The 20,165-nt window shown below is 37.4% G+C and overlaps 1 protein-coding gene across 7 annotated transcripts in view; it reads right to left on the reverse strand.

Annotated features, from left to right (window-relative positions):
- LOC108124038 (protein kinase shaggy) overlaps positions 1–20,074 on the reverse strand; it is a 46,599-nt gene extending 26,525 nt beyond the window's left edge. The window contains exons 1-2 of one of the 7 annotated variants that reach the window (XM_070278577.1): positions 19,988–20,074; positions 11,696–12,432 (exon numbers count right to left, since the gene is read on the reverse strand). In XM_070278577.1, coding sequence (XP_070134678.1) covers positions 11,696–11,780 — 85 coding nt within the window. In that variant the 5' untranslated portion in view covers positions 11,781–12,432; positions 19,988–20,074. Of the gene's footprint in view, positions 1–6,350; positions 6,456–8,013; positions 8,343–9,824; positions 9,938–11,695; positions 12,433–19,819 lie in introns of those variants that run through there. The other 6 variants (XM_070278573.1, XM_070278572.1, XM_017239540.3 and 3 more) reach the window with 6 other exon arrangements.
- Positions 20,075–20,165: the final 91 nt, after the last annotated feature.

Consider the following 20,165-nt stretch of genomic DNA (forward strand, 5'->3'; position numbering starts at 1 on the left):
CTACCCACTAAATTATTAAAGCATGTGTCATCAACAACAACAATAACAACAACAATCGAAACATTAATCGGAAGAAAAAGCCGCCAACTTCTCTCTTCCGCTCGCTCTCTCTCTCTATCGAAGAGAGAGAAAAGCTCTTACTACTCTCCCACCACTCTCCACTTACAATGACGCAATGCGTGACTGCTTTTACGTCAGGCGATGCTGAAGTTTGCGTTTTCTTAGCTTTTCTTCTCTCTTCTTTCAGTTTCTTCAAAGAAACGGTACCAGAGAACTTATTACAAAGGTCAGTGGATTAAAAGTGGTAACTCTAATCTTGACACCTTTTTTTTTTTTTTTGTATAATTTTTGAACTTAAAACTCAAAACTCTAACCTCGTTTACACAACATGATCCACATAAACAGTTTTTTTTTTTTTTGTATTTGGTATCTGGGACAGACAGTCGACACTAGTAAGCGATAAGACTTTTCCAGACAAACCCCAGACCCACTTATGGATGGTCCTCAGTATGCCTGCACTCTCCGAAGCTTGGAAGCCAGTTCGGGGTCGGTTGAAACCAGACAAGAGACCCTATAGGTATATTGAAAGTCGGGGGCGTTTTTGGGGATAGCACGTGATGTGCGGATTATCGATGAACCCGCGCTAAGTGCTCGAATAATATTTGCATAAATTGATACAATGGCAGTACAATGTCCGGGCAAAGGCGGAAAATGAATCTGACATATAAATAACAAAATAAGCCAGAGTGCTAATTGCCGATCGATCAACAGTGGAAAAGTTGTCTTTCTTTTATAATCGATGGAATAATCGATGGAATGCACAAAAGAGTTTGGTCCATCTCTAGCACTTCCCCCGTTAACTCCATAACACACACACACACACACTCTGGCCGTCTCTTTCCGGCCGTTTGCTAATTAAATTTGCACGCAAATATGATGAAGAGGGACGGTAATACTAGTAGAGTGCTAGATATGTGCTAATTGCGCATCTCCTTCGCTTGCTAATTGCGCAAAAATAGAGGGGGGGGAAAGAGGAAGAAGAAGTAAAGATGAGGAACGATTCGTGTTCCGATTCACATTGTTGTTCAGTAGACTGGAAAGTTTTGGCGAACGGTGAAAAGTCGCAGATTTGCGATTTAGTTTGGTCATGCGATAATTTCGTTAGACCGCGCCACGCGCCGCTGATTAAACGCCTGCCTCCTACCTACCTGCCTGCCTGCCTGCATTTCAAATTTGCATTAAAAATAGCCAATAGTCAAGTGATAAATATTTAAAGAGGCATTAAAATCAACTTTCAGTCTATTTTTGGACACCAACTCGATTGTTGATCGATTAATTGGCGCCCTAACCAAGCGACGCTAAGTGCTTAGGAACGATTTGGAATGGAACACAACTAGGGATGGCAAAAGAAAATGATTTGAAGGCCAATCTGGACATTAACCTGTAGGAGGGGGGTGGGGGAAGCCACAATACAAATCAATCAAGGCAACTTTACTCTATTGCAGAGTTGGTGGTAACTTTCTAAACGGTTTTTGGTTTTTTTTTTGTTTTTTTTTTTCTTCAACTTTGTTGTTTGCTTTTTCTTCGCAGCCTTCGGCCAGCGGTCGATAATCGGCCTTGCCAATTTTGGGGGGAGGGCAGGTGACGGGTAGGTGTTGGCGGTTATTGGAGTTGGTATAGCTCGACACCAACAAACAACAGGTTTTTGCGATGTGGTTTACTGGCCTCGCCAACAAAAGAACATCAAACACCTCCAAAGTTGTAACGACAACCGCAAAGGTTAAAAGCACTTGAGGCCACAATACTACAAAAATATATACAACATATAGTATATATATCGAATAAAACTCTATTAGATGTTTCCCCTCCCCTAACCAGGAGAGATTTCCAGGAGGCTACAAAAAAAAGCGAATGCTTTTCTGCCATTTCCACATTCTTGCATAAATTAAGTGCATTTTTTTGTTCGTGTGTTGCGCTTGGAATTTCCGTGAAATCGGGCGGAACAACAGCAATAGCATATCGGTATCGGGGCAACACCCTCTGTACACCCAACCACCCCTTAATTGACATTACCATCCAGTGTAGAACTCAATTAATAGATTAGTTTCGATGACAGATCCAATCATTGAGGTATCTTTGCGAGATAATTCCCTATACAAGGTAATTGCAATAAGGAAGAGTATGAATAGAAAGCATTTTTAAAAAAATGTCATTTAATTGATTTTTATTCAACAGAAAAAAAAAAAAAAAAAATACAAGCAATTTCGAACACTACTATAGAAACGAATGGAACTGAAACAGCGCGTGCTGTTGTCAAACTTTTATTATCATTACCCTCCTCGAAGTCGTGTGGCTTCTTTGGTTTTTTTTCTTTTTTTTTGCATTTTTTGTATCCAACTGAGTTGTTTACGTCGAGAATGTGTGTTTCTTTATTTTAATATTATTTCATTTCCCTTCTCTTTTCAATTCCAGTCGATTTCAATTCCGTATCATCATCCTGAATGTGCTTTGTTTTTGTCATTATTATATATATTGTATATATTATTTTTATTGCAAATCGATTTAAAAAAAAAAGAAAAACGATAACACCACCACCCCACTGAGTGACAACGTCAGCAGATATATATATATTTTTTTTATTTGAAATGGGATTGTTTTCGTATCTTTTGTATATATTTTTTTTTTTTACAAATCATATAAAATCACTGACCTCATTCAATAATTGAGTAACTAGGTCGAATATCTTATCTATTTGGGATGGGATGGGTTTGTAGTTTTTTTTATTAATTACTACAATTGTTAATTGTTTATAAAATTGTAATATTCCCACGACCGGAAGTCTTCAAATACTTTAAAATACCTATCATTGCAGTTATGAAACGCAGTGTTTTTGGAACAGGTATTTATGAGGTTGCACTGGTTTTTTTTTTTTTTGTTCCATTGCCTTTATTTCGAATTGGTTTTTTTTTTTAAAAATTCATTTCTGGTTACCAAAAATGAGCTGAAAGCCAAAAATGGGCGTGAGAAATCACCGGGAGCACTTTAATTCCGACTTTTGGCATTCCAAACGCGTCATCATTAAGCGTCATTAAATTAAAAAAAAAAAAAAAACTGGAAATCATTTTAGAATAATTATTCAAGAATTTGTATTTAAAACCTAATTCGTGGAAAGACTTAATTATTATTTTTTTTTAAGCTAGTCAGCTGATCTAGTCTCTTTAGAGCGAGACGGGACTATCTCTAAAGATTAAAAAAAAAAAGCAGCAACAACTGCATCAAACAAGATCGATTCAGATTTTTTTTGAAAAAAATCCGAGCACAAGCCCAAAACGTGAGCTGGCTTGTCTGTAAAAATATATATATTTTTATTCATGTTCTGATAACCAATAAAAATACTATACTATAGGGGGCGGTGTCTAAAGACCGATGTATGTATACTTTTTTAAGAATTTTGTTTATATTATTTTTTGTTTGTTTATATTTTGGTTTTTTTTTTTTTTTTTTTTTTTGAGGATTGCACGCGTCATGCAGTTCGGCCCCCAAAAACCAAAGGCTTGACGAAAGCAAAGCTCCTTGAAGTGGGAGCTTTCGATGGGAAAAGCTCTCCTGGTGTCTCGATTTTTCTTATTCTTATTCTTTTTTTTCTTATTTATTATTCTCGGGCAGCCTGCCTTGAACCATTGACACATTTAAAGGCGTGGGTGAGCCGCAAGAGCCAAAAAACAGAGCGAAGAATTGAAGAATGGCAGAAGAAAGACTAAAAGAAAGAGGGAGAAAGGCGGCTCTAGTAGAGAAAGAAAAGTGATCATCTCTTGCAAAGAAAACAAAGACAATAGAGGGGGGGCATCCAAAAAAAAAGAAGGGCTGGGGGGGCAACAAAAATGGCAAAAAATAAAAAAAATAAAATATAACGAAACAAACGAAGAAAATTAGCAAATGCTTCAGAAACACACACACTCGCGAGCATTGAAATATGTGTGTGCAAATATTTCTACGTCTGTGCTATTTTTAAAAAATGAAAAAAAAAAATACATAAAAAAAATAATAAGAAAAAGCAAGACGAATTTGAGTATACACTTTTTTCAAATTTAAAAAACAATATATATTAAAATTTAAGTCATGAATTATAAAAAAAATGTAAATAAAAATTTACAAAAAAAAATAAAAAATATACCCTTATTCAAGTATACCCTTTGTGAGAGTATCTAAAACATTGAACAAACCAAGCCAACTGACTCTGTGACTCTTCGACTCCGACATTTTGCCTTTGGGGCCCCCACCACTCGACGAAGAAGCCGGCAAAGAGAAACACCGAAGGAGGAGGTGAAGGAGCATGGTCTGGCGGTCTGGTGTGGTCTGGGAGGTGGCGGGAGGCCCGGGAGGGAGGAGCAAGTCGGCACAGTTCATGCGAATTTTTTTTGGGAATTTTCCACTGGCAGCAGCAGCAGCGACAGCCAGCAGCAGCAGCAAACATGAATAATTCACTTTTGGCCCAAGCAAGCCATCACCAAAGACAATTGTGGTCACAACAATAGAATCACTTAAATAATAATTATTAAAAAAAAAATAATATTAAATATTAATTTACAAATATAGAAATATTTTCTTTAAAATTTTCCAACTAATTTCCCTCTTAATTGTAACTAATAACTTGACTGCTAGTGTTTGTTTGGAGCAGGCACATATTTCAACATTGTCGCCAATAAGGAATTGGATGCACGTACTGCAGCGCCCCCCTATTGCCACAGCCCCTGCTCCACCCCACTACCCTCCTCGGTGCTCATTGAAGAACTTTTGCCCATAAAAGCAAATGCGGATCGGCCCCAGGGGGGGATTCAAAGGGGGGCGGGAGGGAGAAAGAGCCACCAACACCAATTAGCGCGCAGACGCAGCAGCAACAGTAACAAATACACTGCGAAAAAATACTACCCAATCACATATTTTACTAAAAAGTAAGGTAACTGACTCAAAAAGTGGAAAAAAGCAACACTTTCTTTAAAAAAGCATGCTTTTGAGAAGAAATTGTCTCAAAAAGCCACTGCTTTTTATAAAAGCAGGACCATTTTGGGCAAAAAGCACGAGATTTTGTGTAAAAAGCAAGAAATGCCTCCAAAAAGCATGCTTTTCTAATAAAAACAAGTAATACAAATGTTGCAAAAAGCATGCTTTTAAAAAAAAAAAGCATCAAAATGGTTGCAAAAAGCAAGATTCGATTGTTGAAGCAAAAATTGTTCCAAAAAGCATGATTTTCTAAAAAAAAAATCAAACAGAATGTTTCAAAAAGCATGCTTTTGTAGATAAATTGTTTCAAGAAGCATGCTTTTTTGGGAAAAGCAACAAAATTGTTGCAAAAACCAAGATATTTCGTATAAAAAGCAAGAAGTTGTTGCAAAAAGCATGCTTTTCTCAAAAAAACCTGAAGAATTTTGCAAAAAGCATGCTTTTAAAGAAAATTTGTTTCAAAAAGCATGCTTTTTTTAAAAAACCAACCGAATTTTGATGCAAAAAGCAACAAATTTTAACCAAAAAGTCATAAATGGCTTCAAAAAGCATGCTTTTTTAAAAACCCAAGCAAAAAGCATGCTTTTTCAACCAAAAGCAAGCCCAAAACTGACTTTCAAATGTTAAGTTCATAAAAAATAACCATAAAAACAGCCTTCATAAACTTTAATTAGCCAACTAATAATACTAATTTTTTTTTTTATTTCAAGTGTACAGTAAAAGACACAAGCAACAATAACAACAACAACAACAACGACAGGGAAAACTGGTTTGAAGACGACGCCGCTTTGCCTTCGCCACTTGTTGTGCCGCTTTGGAGTGAAAGACGGAGAGAGAGAGAGGGGGGCTAACTGGGGGGGAGAACGAGATGGGGATATTGCAAAAACTTTTCCATTGATGAATTTTTTTCTTCTTTTTTTTTTTTTAGCTTTCGTCGCTATCTGTTGCTTCTTAATATTAAGATTATAGTAAAGATGCATTTCATTCTTGAATTAAAAACCCGAAAAATATTTGGAAAATATTGAAGAAAGAGAGCCGAATAGCTTTCTAGAACATTCTTCTGGTATTAATAGATTTCCCCCGCGAACCATCATCAACAGAGTGCGTGGGGGTTAAACCATTAACTCGCAACTTTAAATTGCAAAATCAGGAGAGAAATAAATAAATAAAAAACCGAAAAAAAAAAGATTTCACAATTTCATGAAACTTCAATTAATCGTGATTTGTATGGGAATTTTAAGGTCTATTTTTTTGGTTAATGGTGTCGTCGTTGTTGGGCAACAATTGATTTTGATTTCAATGCATATTGATTTCGATTTTTATAGGATAGAGGGGGATCGACACATTACACTGCACTGTTGACACAAAAAAAAAAAAATAACAATAACAACAAGAAAACAAATTAAATAGAAGAAGAAATAATCAAGCGCGTCACGAATTTGTTTCACTTTTGTTTCGCTTGCACAGCTTTTTTTTTGTTGTTATGTATACATATATATTTTAGATTTTTTTATTTATTTTTTTTTACTGATAAAAAGTAAATAGAGCCGCCGGGGGGAACGAGGCGAATCGGAACGGTACGGAGAGGAGAGTACGACGCGCCTGCTCGATGGATTCAACGCGAGTGAGCGAGTCGAAGCATCGCCATCGCATCAAAATCCACATCCACATTGCCGACGGCAGAGCAGCGACAGCGACGCTGGCGCCCCAAATGCTTGGGCCACACAAATGGACACCAATCTAGGTGACCTCTGCATTAATTTAATTCGATTTTCTATTAATATTTATTAATTAAATTGATTTTTTTTTTTTAAACTTTATAGTTTTTCAACACTAATTATTTGACATGGCACAAAAACTCCTATTGTCTTGACCAACACTGTGCTAGTATCGGAGCATTGAACGGGGCGAAGAACCGCAAAATGGATCCCCACATGGAGTGAGAGAGAAAGACAGAGAGAGAGAGCGCGGGCGCAAAAGAATTTCTAGTCGTCAGAAAGCTCATTTGAATGCGTGTGTGTGTGTGACACACAGGTGAGCTTATGTCAGTGTGTGTGTATGTGGGCCTGCATCGGAATCTCGCGTGTTGGCTTATGCAAAAAAAAATTAGGTAACACCGACAAAGAGCGACGCGACGCAGACAGACCGAGAGACGCGAAGACACAACAAACCCGAGAGAGTCATCCGCGCCGATGACTCAACACACTCACACACACACACGTACGCAAGGCAGCATAAATTCAAGCAAGCTGGCTGGTGGGTGGCTGGTGGGAGGCCGATTGGGGAGGAGTGGTTAACCGTTAATCAGTAATCGAGCAAAGGCGCACCCCCGAAAATGAAGAAGGTACCGTTCGATTAAAGCGCTCAGCCCAAAAGTATGCAATCCAAGGTCTCCCCCGCAAAGAAGAAGAAAATAAACAAAATCAGCACATTTTCAAGTGTGACCCAAATTTCAAAAAATTTCTTTCAATTTCTTTCTTTTTTTTTATATTAAGTATTTAAAAAAGCTACTTAAATTATAAGAAGGGTGGTTTAAGATAATTATTTATTAAAAACTCTTTAGTTTATCTCACTAATGTAGTGCAAAGGTTCCTTTTTTTAATAAATATATGATCTCGTGTAGAGGTCCCCAATTCTTAAGTGTGTTTAATCGATAGATCTATCGATAACGATCTATCGCAATGGCAGTTAAATAAGGAAAACATAACTTTATAGCTTAAGTAATTTTTTTTAAAATAATATATTTTACTTTACCCTATAAATGGATTAATTTATTAAGATTCTTCTTTCTATAGCTATAAGAAGCTTTTTCTTATAGTTTGGTCACACTAAACCATAATATTGAAAAAATAATGCTTAGACTTTCGCTTACCACAACTATGATCTTAAAATATTAACATTATCTTTCAAAACTTACCTAAAAAGAGAAGAAAAAAAAAGATTAAATTAGTTATTAAATCACAATCAAATATTTAAAATTAAGATTAATTATAGTAGATTATATAGACTAACTATTCACGGATTGAACAAACTGCCTGTCCATATGCTGCTTATCCGTCGGTGGCTTCGAGACGCCCTCTTGGGCGACTCCTTTGAGTCTCACATCCCGCTGCGTGGTCTGTTTAACTAGTTTCCTGTTAGTCGATATTTTAACGGGATTCACGCGACAATAGATCGCGTGTCCTCGATTATCGATATATCGGATTGTAACGGATCGGCAGATTATGGAGTTCCTATCTCGATTATATGGTCGCGATTCGATGGATTTGAAAGCGTTGCCGTTTTGTACGGCGGCGTATGGGTGTGGAATATAAAACGAAGGATTTTGTACAGAATTTTGACAGCCTAGGCGGAAATAAAACGATTGCTATTTTATACATATATACATAGACACAGAGTGAGTAAATAAACCTAATATTTGATTTTAAAATAAAAACAATAGTAGAATTAAAATTTAAATTAGTTAAAAACTAAGAACAACTAACTAAGGTAAGTTAATCAAGAAATCTTTTCAGGTGGTTTTCTTGGCATTAAAACACATGTTTGTTTAAAATTTTAAAACATTTCTAGAGGTCTCTGCCCTTGCTCGATATTATTTTTGGGGGATCGTTAAGATTTTTTATAGAGTATATGGTATATGTGTACCCCCCCGGGGGTGTAATTGCATTGATAAATTATGGATTGTGGATTTGGAACAACGCCAAGTGCACGCACAAATGTACACACACGTTTTGGGGGTCATTCGTCCGATTGTGAAAATAAATACACACAAATATTTATAAGACAAAAAAAAAGAATTATAAATTATAAATAAAAATATACGAATTACATAAATATTTATGAGAACAGAGAAAGAAAAGTCATAGAGCTGCATGTGCGCCGCTTGCTTTACCGCTTGGAATGCACCACCCCTTTTCTTGCCCCTCTTGAGCACCCCAGGGCAGCAACCCATGCACCACCCTCCCGCCACCCCTCCTTCTTTTCTATGTGGGTCATTATCTTGTTTACGCCGGACGCCGATGACGCAGCGCTGCCAAGGCAAGCAGAGCTGAGAACGCACGATCCTCATTGAAATTACACTGAGAAAAAAGGGATGTTTTGAAAATAATTTTACAAATTAAAGACAATTTTAGGCTTTTGAAAAAAGCTTAGATTTGAAGGAAAAATAAATATTTTTTTAAAAAAGTTATGATTTTTTTCAGTGTATAGTACTGATCCCGGCTTCTCTTTGTTTATTTAGCTTATGTAGTGCCATTTATGATTTGCAAATAAACAAATAAACCCAAAAGCCCCAATTAAGTCAAGTGCAACCAAAATACACAAACTCTCCGCCGCATAAACAAAGTTTATACCGTGAATGAAGGTGAAAGAAAGAGAGAGAGAGAGATATCGCATTCAGGTGGGGAAAAGTAAGCCAAGTGGGTGGTGAGTGGGTGTCTATGACGAGGGACAGTTGGATTTAAAAATGCATTCCAATTAAACAATTAATGATTAAAAGCACCTTGATCAATGAATCAGAATACTATACACTTGAAAAAATAAAAAAAAGATCTTTTGAAATAAAGAGATCCTTTCATCTTAAGAGGATCTATTTCTGATCATTACAAATTTAAGAGATAATTGGAGTAAGAGAGGAGCATCTTCTGCTTCTTTTTTCAAAAGTAAAGAGAGTACACGTGAGATGAGAATGAGAAAGAGAAAGTCTATTTCTGCTTAGTGAGAGTGTATTATTTTTAGTGAATTAATTACACAGTAATTACATTTAGTTTTTTTTTTTTTTAGTTAATTTTAATTTTTTTTAATTGAAATTTCGTTTTTTTTACCTTCCATTAGGGAACCGCGATTAATCCACATGCTCATCCCTTTGAGAAGCCAGCAGTAAAGGCGAAAGAACAAAAATACGCTGGGCAACGGCGACGACGTCGACGTCGACGCCACTGTCGCAGTCGCTGTTGCCGTCAGCGTCGACGGCAGTAACAGCAGCAACAGAGAAGCGCAATGAAGTTTTTTTTTTTATTTTCGACTTTTGCTGGCTGGCTGACTGACCTTCTTCTTCTTTGTTATTTTTTTTTTTGTCTAAAAAATAAATTTAAAAAAAAAAAACACAAAATCCAAGAATACTTTCGGCTGCACAGCCGCTGTCTGCTTAGCAGTTGCTGCGCTGTCAACTGCAGCAGTACACACACACACACATACACAAGTACAAAAAAAAAGCTTTTTTTTTGGCTTAATATTTTTTCGAAATTTTTGTTTAAAGTTTTTTAGAATTTTTGAAATTAATTTTTTGTAAAATTTACAATTTTGAAGCGAAGAGCGGCGAAGAGAACTCAACTCGCAGCGAACAAATCTCAAATCGAACTGAACGGCAGGGGGCAGAGGCGCTGGCCGAGCGGCAGCAGCAGCAACAGCAGCGCAGCGGGAGCAGCACTACTTCTCACAAGCGGCAAATTGAAAGTTTTTCCTTTTTCGAATTTTTCTTTTAATTTTTTTTTTTTTGCGATTTTTTAAAAACACTATTTTTTAGATGCCGCGTGTTTTTATTTCTTCGGCGTTCTTCTCGCCACGAATTTCGTATGCTACTACTTAAAAATTTGCCTTTTTCGCTGCGGAATTCACGAAAAAAAAAACAAAAAATTAAAGCCAACCAAAAAAAAAAAAAATCACAAATGAATAAAACAAAAAACGGCACAGGCACACTCTCCCGCACTCATACACAGCCAAACCAAGCTGTATGCAGCGGCAAATGCGGCGAATAGCGGCGAGAGAGCCACCTTATGTGCGGCGAAACCCCCCCAAAACAAGAGAGCGGTCAGAACATACGACTGTGGTGAAAATGGGCCCCACTGGTGGGTGAGAGCGGTGCTCTCTGTGTGTGTGTGTGTGTGTGGCTACAAATCGATTGACTTGGGAGAGCAAGCGAGAAAAATAGAGAAAGATGTGGGGGGAGGTGTGTGGGGGGCAGGCAGCGCACAGGTGGACAGACACTAGGTAGAGGAGAGCTGATAATAAAAAGGGAATATATTTCGCAAAAAAAAAAAAATCAAAGTAATAGTAAAAAATAAAAAAAAAAAATTAAAATCTAATACCCTTCAAAATTACTAATAATTATTATAATTAATAACTAAAAAAAACTAATCAATGGCAGCTAGAAGCTTTAAAAGAAAGCCAAGACATCTTATCAGTTGAGAGATACCGTTAAGCGGAAACGGCTTTTGCATTTCTCGCGCTGACCTTGAACTTCCCATGCATCGGATTGCATCTTTTCGTCTCTCTGCCTGCCTGCGCCTGTATGCAGTAGCACACTTTCGGGCTGACCTCGCAAATCGATTTCCAGCCATCCTGCTCCATTTTGGATAAGGAGGGGGAGGTGGAGGGTTTGGAAATTTATCGCCAAATTTCACTCAAATTCGTAGCTAATTGAGAATCGGAAAGAAATCGGCCATGATAAGGAGGTCTTGGTGGGTATCCTCAGAAAAAAAGGACGAAATTTTGAAAAAATATTTTAGAGCAGGATTTTGATCCAGAATGATGGGGAATATATCCAGAAATCTTTTAAAGTAATCCACTTTAAAATCGGTTCTCTAACAAAAGAGATATAGCCTTTATAAAGAGCTTTTCTTAATTTTTATTTTACCGCAAATCTTATCCTAAATGATCTTAAAAGAGAGACTAAGAGAGAGTTAAGAGTACTCACTGCATGTTTTGACGCCTCCCAGGACCAGACTCGGCGACTGTTTATTGCCCTCAGCGAAGGAGGAAGTTCTTGGACGACCGCTCATGGTGACGCTGCTCTTCTACTTCCTGCCGCTGCCTCTCGACTCCTGCTTCTTCTTCTTCTTCTTCTGCTGCTTTTATCCTTTTATTTTGTTGTTCTAGACTTTTTTTCTTCCAGTGTTGTGTATATTGTGTTGGTCGGGGTGTAATTTTAATTAATTTTAATTTTAATTAATCGTATTATTGGTAGGATGGTGGCGGACCAAGAGAAGAAAGGGGGGGACAGAGTAGTGGTTAAGGTTGAGTTTATATGCCCAGCGATTTCAAAAAAAAAAAACAAAAACAACGCGTTTATTTTAGCTATTTTAGTTATATTTAATTATTTTTTTCAAGTGTATTCTATTGCTCTGTATCCTTGTGATCCTGTTTATTTGTTGCTTTTGTATTTTTTGGCTTCTTCTGTGGCTGCTCCAGGTGCTCTTTTCCGCTGCAAAGCACGGCCATTGGCATGCACGCCTCAATGTATGCAATACTTTTTGTCTCCTCCTCCCTTATTCTTCCCTGTTTTTCGTTTTGTTTTTTTTTGTTGTTGTTTTTCTTTTCTTTTGTATTTGATTTTATTTTTTGATTCTCTCGGAATTATTTTTTAGTTTCTTTTTTTTTTGGTTAATTAACTTTATTTTTAACACACACCAAAGATTGTAATTGTTCAATTAGCTGTAAAAAAATGATATATTATTATAAATAAATTAGATTTTTTGGTTTAGAATTTTTTAATTTTTTTATTGGCACGTCACGTGGTTTTTTTTTTAATTTTTTTTGGCTGTTATTGCTGACTCATCCATACACACATAAAGTTAAATGATTTTTTTTTTTAAAGCTTTTTTTCTAAATTGCACAACATTAGAAATGCGCTTATTTTTTTGTATTTTTTGCGGAAGTTCTCTTTTCTCTCTCTTATTGGCAGCGCTTCAAAAATGCCAGAACAGGATGGCCTGCAATTAGGAAAGAAAAGTAAAACAGTTAGTTATGATGAGAGTGTGCACTCTTAATTAGATCTATTTTCAATTTTAAATTAATTTAACAAACAAGAGCCCCCCCCCCCATGCCTGTAATGACTGACTCTTAGCCAAGTTAATTCGATTTACCTGAAAACTCTGTGAGTGTGTGTGTGTGTGTGTGTGTAAATTGCAGTAAATTGAAGCTAAATGGCAAAGGAGAGAGCGAGATCGACAAAGGAGGCGCGAGTTCAGAGAAAGGAGGCAAGGGTTGACTAATGCACTTCTCTTACTCTCCTCTCCTCTCCTCCTTGGCTCCTTCTCTGTGTCAACAAAATAAATTGCCTCGTAATTCACAAACAGATGTTAATCAAAGACAGAGACAGGGCGATGGATGGGGCGGTTTGGAGGGCCAGAGCGAGACAGTTAGCTGCGGGTCAGCTGGGAAAACCACAAAAACAAAAAAAAAGCTTAGGTCAGTTCAAGAGAGAGAGAGAGATATGGAGGGAGAGCCAAAAGTAATTGCAAATGCATTAGTCAGAAATTCAGGGGCTAAGGCTAGGGCGTGGCCCAAAACTTTGATTGACCTATTTGGAAATTACAAGCCCCCCCCTAACCTCTAACCTCGTTCTAGTCTCCTTTGGACTTTAAAACTTTAATTGGCCTTTAAAAACAATTCAATTAGTTTGCCACACAACAAGTCCTTTCCTGCCATCCTTTGATTAAGTGTCCTTTCAATAAAAAAGAAGAAGAAGAAGAAAAGCAACTGCAAGAGAAAGAGATGGCCTGCATACCGCCGCCTGACAATGACACCATTTAATTTTAAATAGATCAACGGTAAAGGCAAGTCAGGCAAGTGTTCTCTCTCTCTCTCTCCCACTCTCTCGCTGACACCAAAAGGACAACGCCAAAGGACGAGAGGCGGGGGGGAGAGGCGGGGGGGGGATCTAAAAAAATTTATGACTCGCCACCACGCAAGTCGAACAAACTGCATGCAATAAATTTAAGGACAATAAAAGGACGACAAGTACTAAAATGAAAATGCTCTAAGGACACAGCCTTAAAAAGGATATTAAAGTTTTACTTAGTTTTTTTTTTTTTTTTTTTAAAACTTAATTTTTTAGCTTTTTAAAATTAGACTCGAACTCCTAGCTTGGCAACTCTTTTGGCTAGCAAGAGAGAGAGATAGAGCGGTAAGAGAGAGCACCGTTAGCATTGAAGAGAGTGGGGGGGGACTGTTCTATGGCGACATACCGACGATGACAACGAGGACGCTTCGTCGCTGTCGTCATGCGACTGACGCCGCCATTTGACCCACAAAAACCGAAATGCCGCAGCGTCGCAAAGGTTCTCCAATTTCCAAAAACCCCCACCGAACCTCCCTAATATTACCCACTAAGCTCATTTCCATTCATTCAATTAGCTCATTCAAACTTTTGACCAAAAAAAAAAAAATAAAAGAGAGAGAGAGAGGAAGAGAGAGGTCGAAGGTCGCCGCCTAGCCGGGGACTAACTAAGTGAAATTGCGTGTTTGGAACAAGTTAATTCGCACAAAGCTAGCCCCAATTCGGTAATTAACGTTTCTTGGCCAAGGGATATTTGTATGGAATTTTAGCCAAATTGAAATTAACTTGGCCATAATTGGAATCTACCAAGGAATTTAAATAATAATACTTGGCTTTTAAGAGCCAAAGCCATCCTTGATGCTGTTCTGATACTGGCTATATAAATTATCGATCTATAAAGGGCCATAAAAGGGAGGGGGGCTGCTAGGCAACCCAAAAAAATAAAAATATAAAGAGGAAGAAAAATACAAGACTAAATACACAACAAAATCAAGAAAAAGGAAAATCAATGAGATGGCAAAGGGTGTGCGCTAGTATTAGTGACCACACTCCAGAAAGTATGCTATGAAAGTTCAGCAGCAAACATTGCTCCACCACCCCCCACCCACTCATGGTATTTTTTTTTTTTGCAAACCACCCAAAAAACGCCCACAAATGCGAATCCATCAAGGTTAAAAGCGTCAAGGCAAACATTTTGGCAGAACAAACAGGCCAGGAGGTGGGGAGGCGTGTGGGGTATGGCGTGTGATGTGGGCAGTGGGGGGGTCCAGGACGGGGGACTGAGAGAAAGCTAACGGGTGACGACAGCTCACACTCTCCCACTCTCGCTTCTCTCTCTTGGCTCTTGCTCTTCTTATGGTCGCTCGCTCTTCTGCCAGAACGAATTTTTTTAATTATTAAATAAATAATTAGAAATAGTAATTAATTAATATTAATTTTATTTATTTTTTTTAACATTTTCTCTCAGTGTTTCAATTGTATTCCAATTTTCTTCTTTACAACTATTGGCAGTTCGATTCCCTTGAGTTTTTCTAATTGAATTTAAAATGGAGCTGTCGTTGCTGCCCCTTTGACCTCTCCCTCCCCTTCTCCTTTCTTCCTATTCTGTTACCCATTCCCCCCTCTCAAAAAAAAAAGAAATGTCGCCAATGGGGATTATTTTTGGCAAAAGGAGGCGGGGCACATCGAGCCGCCGCCTTTGCGCGTCATAATTTTCTTTTTTTCTTCACCTCTCTCTCGCTCTTTTCTTTATTTAAATTTCTCTTATTGTTGTTGCTGTTGTTGCTTTAGTGCTCTTTGCCGGCTATTTTCGCGTGCTTTTCACACGTATTTTTAGTTGGCTCCTCTTTATTTATTGATACACGCGCCCCACACACACACACACACAAAGAAAGTACTTTCTTTTTTATTGAAATCTTAGAAAGATTTTAGGTCCTTTCTTGAAAAATTTGGGAGCTTTTACTCAGATAGCTAAAATGATCGATTAGTAATCGATTTATCACATGTAGATCTTTAGGGTAATCGATAAAAGATAAAGAAATAAATGAATTTTAGATACTTTCCCCAAAATCTTGGAATCTATAGGATAATCGATTAAAAAAAATTAAAAAAATGAGAAAAATTGTTTATTTTTTTAGTAATTTCTTAAAAACAATATTATGATCTATAATGTTATCGATTAAAAAAAGGAAAAAATGGTATATTTTGGTTACTTTTTCCTAAAAACCCAGGAATCTATAAGAAATCGATTCAAAATAGAGGAAAAAATTGGTATATTTGGGTATTTTTCCTCAAGAAACCCTGGTATCTATAGGTATTTTAGTAGCTCCTCTATAAAAATTGTATGATCTTTAAAGTAATCCATTAAAAATAGGAAAATTTTATATTTAGTAAGTTTTAGCAAAAAAACCCAGGAATCCATAAGTAATCGATTAAAAAAACCCAAAAAATTAATATATTTAAGTAACTTTCCTCAAGAAACTTTGGGATCTATAGATATCTTAGTAATTCCTCTTTAAAAATCATATAATCTATAAAGTAATCCATTAAAATAAGGAATAAAATTACCTATTTTAGTGTAGTAGAAAGGATTTGTATATTAGTTAGCTAGTTATTAGTTAAGGATCTCTAGTACAAGTATCTATAGTATATCCACCATTATAACCGATTAAACAAAGAACTCTTTCAAGACCATCTAGCTCCACCGATCAACCAACTCGACTCTATTATCGCTTAGTCATTTCTATATTTCTATATATTATCTATGAAAGAGCCCTAAAAACGAATGGAAAACGGTAGGTAATATCAAAAAACCATATAAAGTAAATTAACCAACAAAGAACCTCAAAGAACAAAAAAATCATAATCTTATCTGGATGGGGGACTGGGGTATACTGGTGGGCAGTACTGCTGCTGGGGGGTGGGGAGTTTCAAATCTTTGGCATTATTCGAAAAAAAAGTGTTTGGAAACAACAACAATAACAAGAAAATAAGGCTGATTGTATCAGTTTGTAGATAGGAGAAGGTATTTCTTAGATTATAAGAGGGGATTTCTATTTGTAGGTCTTGTTATTATTTCTATTTTTTTTTTTTTAATAAATATTTTATAAAAGCCAGAAAACTTACTTAATTGTTAGAGAATAGTGTTACCAAAGTCTAATAGTTTTTCACACGCAAAAAAAAATTGACAAAAAAAAAGAGCCAGCCCACCGGCAGCTTTCAAAGTAAATGCAAATTTTTGCACTCTTTTTGGTTTTTTTTTTTTTTTGACACTCGCACACACACACCGACAGTCACACTAACACACTAAAATGTCAAACGCACGTGACACACACAATTATGTAATTTGCAGCAGCAGGAGCAGCAGCTGATTTTTGGTCTATAAACACACATATTTCCATATAAAAATGGTGGTTTAGGCCCAAAAGCAGACTATCGAGGAAAATGCAAGAGAAAAAAAAACAACAAAAAAAAAACAATGCGAATAACTGTATGGGGGGGAAGAAAACGTGGAAAACGACGGCAGCGTGCGGAGAAAAGTTCGCATTGATTTTGAGTCTGCTGCTGGCCAAATTCGACTGACACAAGTCGGCCAGAATGCGAAAAGTCGAAACGTTAAGAGAGCGAGAGAGAGAGAGCCAGCTAGTCAGTCAGAGAGTACCCGAGAGAGCGAACAGGAGCACAGGACGCTTACTGAGACGCAACTAGTGCTGTCAGACGCTTTACAACACTGGGCCCCCCCAATTCCTATAATGATGTCAGTCGCAGGCGCAGGCTTCCCGCCAAAACATGTCCTTACATGTCCACAAATTGATTATTTCAATAGCTTAATCGCCATTCTAAGCCAACATTACTGTAAAACAGGGTTGCCTAAGACAACAAAGCTAAGCAAACATTCAATTATTAACATGAAGTGGCGAAACTTTTTCGTAAATATTTGAAGCGATGACGAATTGGAATAATCGATAGAACGTTGGTCGGCGTGCAAATTGTGTACAAAGTATCGGAATGAATTGTATATCCTTCATGCGCAGGCGAAGGACAGCACACATACATGGGGGAAAGTGTTGCCAACGAAACTCGGAAAACCGGAGCACACTAACACTCTCACACTAACACCAACACAGTGGCAAGGCGAGGAGGAAAATGGGGATGAGAAACAGCTGTGCTGAAGAAAAAGACCTGCAACTAGGCTTCAATCTTACTGCTCTTCTTCTTTTAGGATTCTATATATATATAATATATATATCTATTTTTTTGAGACAATTTAAAACCGCGTTGCCACGCGAAACACACGCACACGTGCCCAGGAAGTTGACAACTCTGGCTCTGGACGTGTGTATGCGTGTTCGTGCCCCTGCAAAAGTTTCGTGGGCGTTGCTGGGCATGTGTGGGTGTGCAAGTCTAACCCTGTATGTGTGTATATATAGAATAGGTGTGATGTCGTGCCGTCGCATAGCGTGCAATTCCAACCTTTGGGCTCTCTTCCGCCTTCCACTCTAGTACTCTCTTTCTCCTTGCCCACCGCCCCACACTAGCTCTTTCTCTCACTCTCTTAAGCTACCTGTCTTGCTTGTACCTTGCACCTCAGCTAGGAATGATATTTACTGTTAAGGTGAGATTCCTTCCTTTGAAAAAGTAACTGTTTCCTAGGACCGTGGGAATAAATGATCAAATTTCCTTTCGCATTTCAAAGAAAAATAAATAAAATAATAATGGAATGGTGGGGGGGGGGGAGAGAATCGAACACGCGTCTACATCGATTCTGGCCTATTTGTTTGTTTGTGTTTTTTTTTTTTTTCGTGTAGACACTGGATGGCTGGCGTCGATTTCAATGTCACACGCCGTGCAAACGTTGCACTTTGCAGCCAGAATAATAATGGTCAACGATAATAATACCAAACAACAACAACAACAATGAACAACAATAACAAGAGCATGAGAAGAGCTCTATAATGGAGGGCATGGAACACACAAATCATTTTCGCACGATTTTTCGCTTTATTTAATTTAAATTTTATTTTCTTTCTGGGCCCCACGTCGCCATAGTCACAATACAGTGGTTAAAAAAAATAATAAAAAATAAAAACAAATAATCTTATAAGAGAATTCTATTTTATTAAGCTTTTAAAATTAAAAATAATTAAAATAAATTTAATTTTTTTTTGGAAAACTCTAACCCACATGACGCACTTCTCCGGTCGTTCCCCACTCTCACCTTTCTTTCTCTGACAGGCAGGCAGGTGCAAGAATGTGTATGAGTGTGTGTGTGTGTATGTGTGACCCACACAGCTGACCGATCTTTCAAAAGGAAACCCTTAAGAGACTCATATTGGCAACAAATTATCTCCCGAATGAGAAAAAAAAAGTGAATAAGATATGCGATTTCCAATCCTATATTGCTATGAAATACAAATGAATAATATTATAGATTCTACAGATATTCGAGGGGGGTACTCACGGATTCAGTTCTTAACTCCACTGTGCGCTGGCAGCGCGGCTGACGTCGACGCAGGCGTAGGCGTAGGCGTGGACTGCAGTTCGTTCGTTTCTGTGCATTCGATTTCGCGTGTGTGTGTTTGTTTGCTGTTTGCAACAAATTTCTTTCGATTTTGCTTTCTTTGCTTTATCTTTTTTTTTTTTTTTTATTATTTTTTTTTATACATATATATTTAATTTTTTGCTTGGTTGCAACACTCGAAAAAAAAAAATTATTAGATTATTGAAGCCGAGAGAGACACGCGACACTCACGGACACACTCACACACACCCGTACACTTGTTCACTTGCTTGTGTAACGCAATTTCCTAGCCTTTCTGTGTGTTGGTGCGGTTTTTTTTTTTTTTTTGCAATTGTTAAAAAAAATATATGTATTTTCGATCCAAAATTGTAAAATTTTTGTTTTAATTTTCAAGAATTTCCCACACTCTTTGGAAAATTATTCTCAAGCAAAAAAAAAAAGGAGAAAAAAATGGGGTGAAAAAAAAAAAGCGAACATACACGCAGGCACGAAATCGTCGGGAGAGCGGCGTTATTTATTCGATATATTAATGTTAAAATCGCTTTTCATATACTATATACGATTTAGTATCCTATATTGCGTTTTTTGCGCCGCTTTGCCCGACATTTCTTTCGTTTTATTCCATTTTTTTTCGACTGCTTTCCTTCACTTACGCACACACACACACACACACACACATACACATACGCATCCACACGCTCTTTTTTTCGTCTTTTGCTACACCTTGCTTCCGCATATACCTTTCACACTCACACTCACTCAGCACCAGCACGAGATGAGGAAAAACTCCCGTATGTTGCGGCCTTTTGACGACAATTTTCGTTGGCACTTTGTTCGATAAGTATTCGGCACACTTGAATATTTTTTCACTTTGGTGTTTTGGAATTGAGGAAAGAAGAAACACAAACCACGAAACTGAAGAAAATCGACGCCAAAATGGAGGCTAGGGATGTCGAAAATATTTATTTATATCGAACTATCGATACAATTATTTTGTTCCCCTCAAATATCGCATCAATTTGGTCACACTGTGGTCCTACACAGGCTTTGCATTCTGTTTATAGAGGTTGACCACAGTGCTAAATT

Source organism: Drosophila bipectinata, chromosome XL (genome assembly GCF_030179905.1).
Source record: "Drosophila bipectinata strain 14024-0381.07 chromosome XL, DbipHiC1v2, whole genome shotgun sequence".
In the NCBI taxonomy this organism is placed as follows: Eukaryota; Metazoa; Arthropoda; class Insecta; order Diptera; family Drosophilidae; genus Drosophila; species Drosophila bipectinata.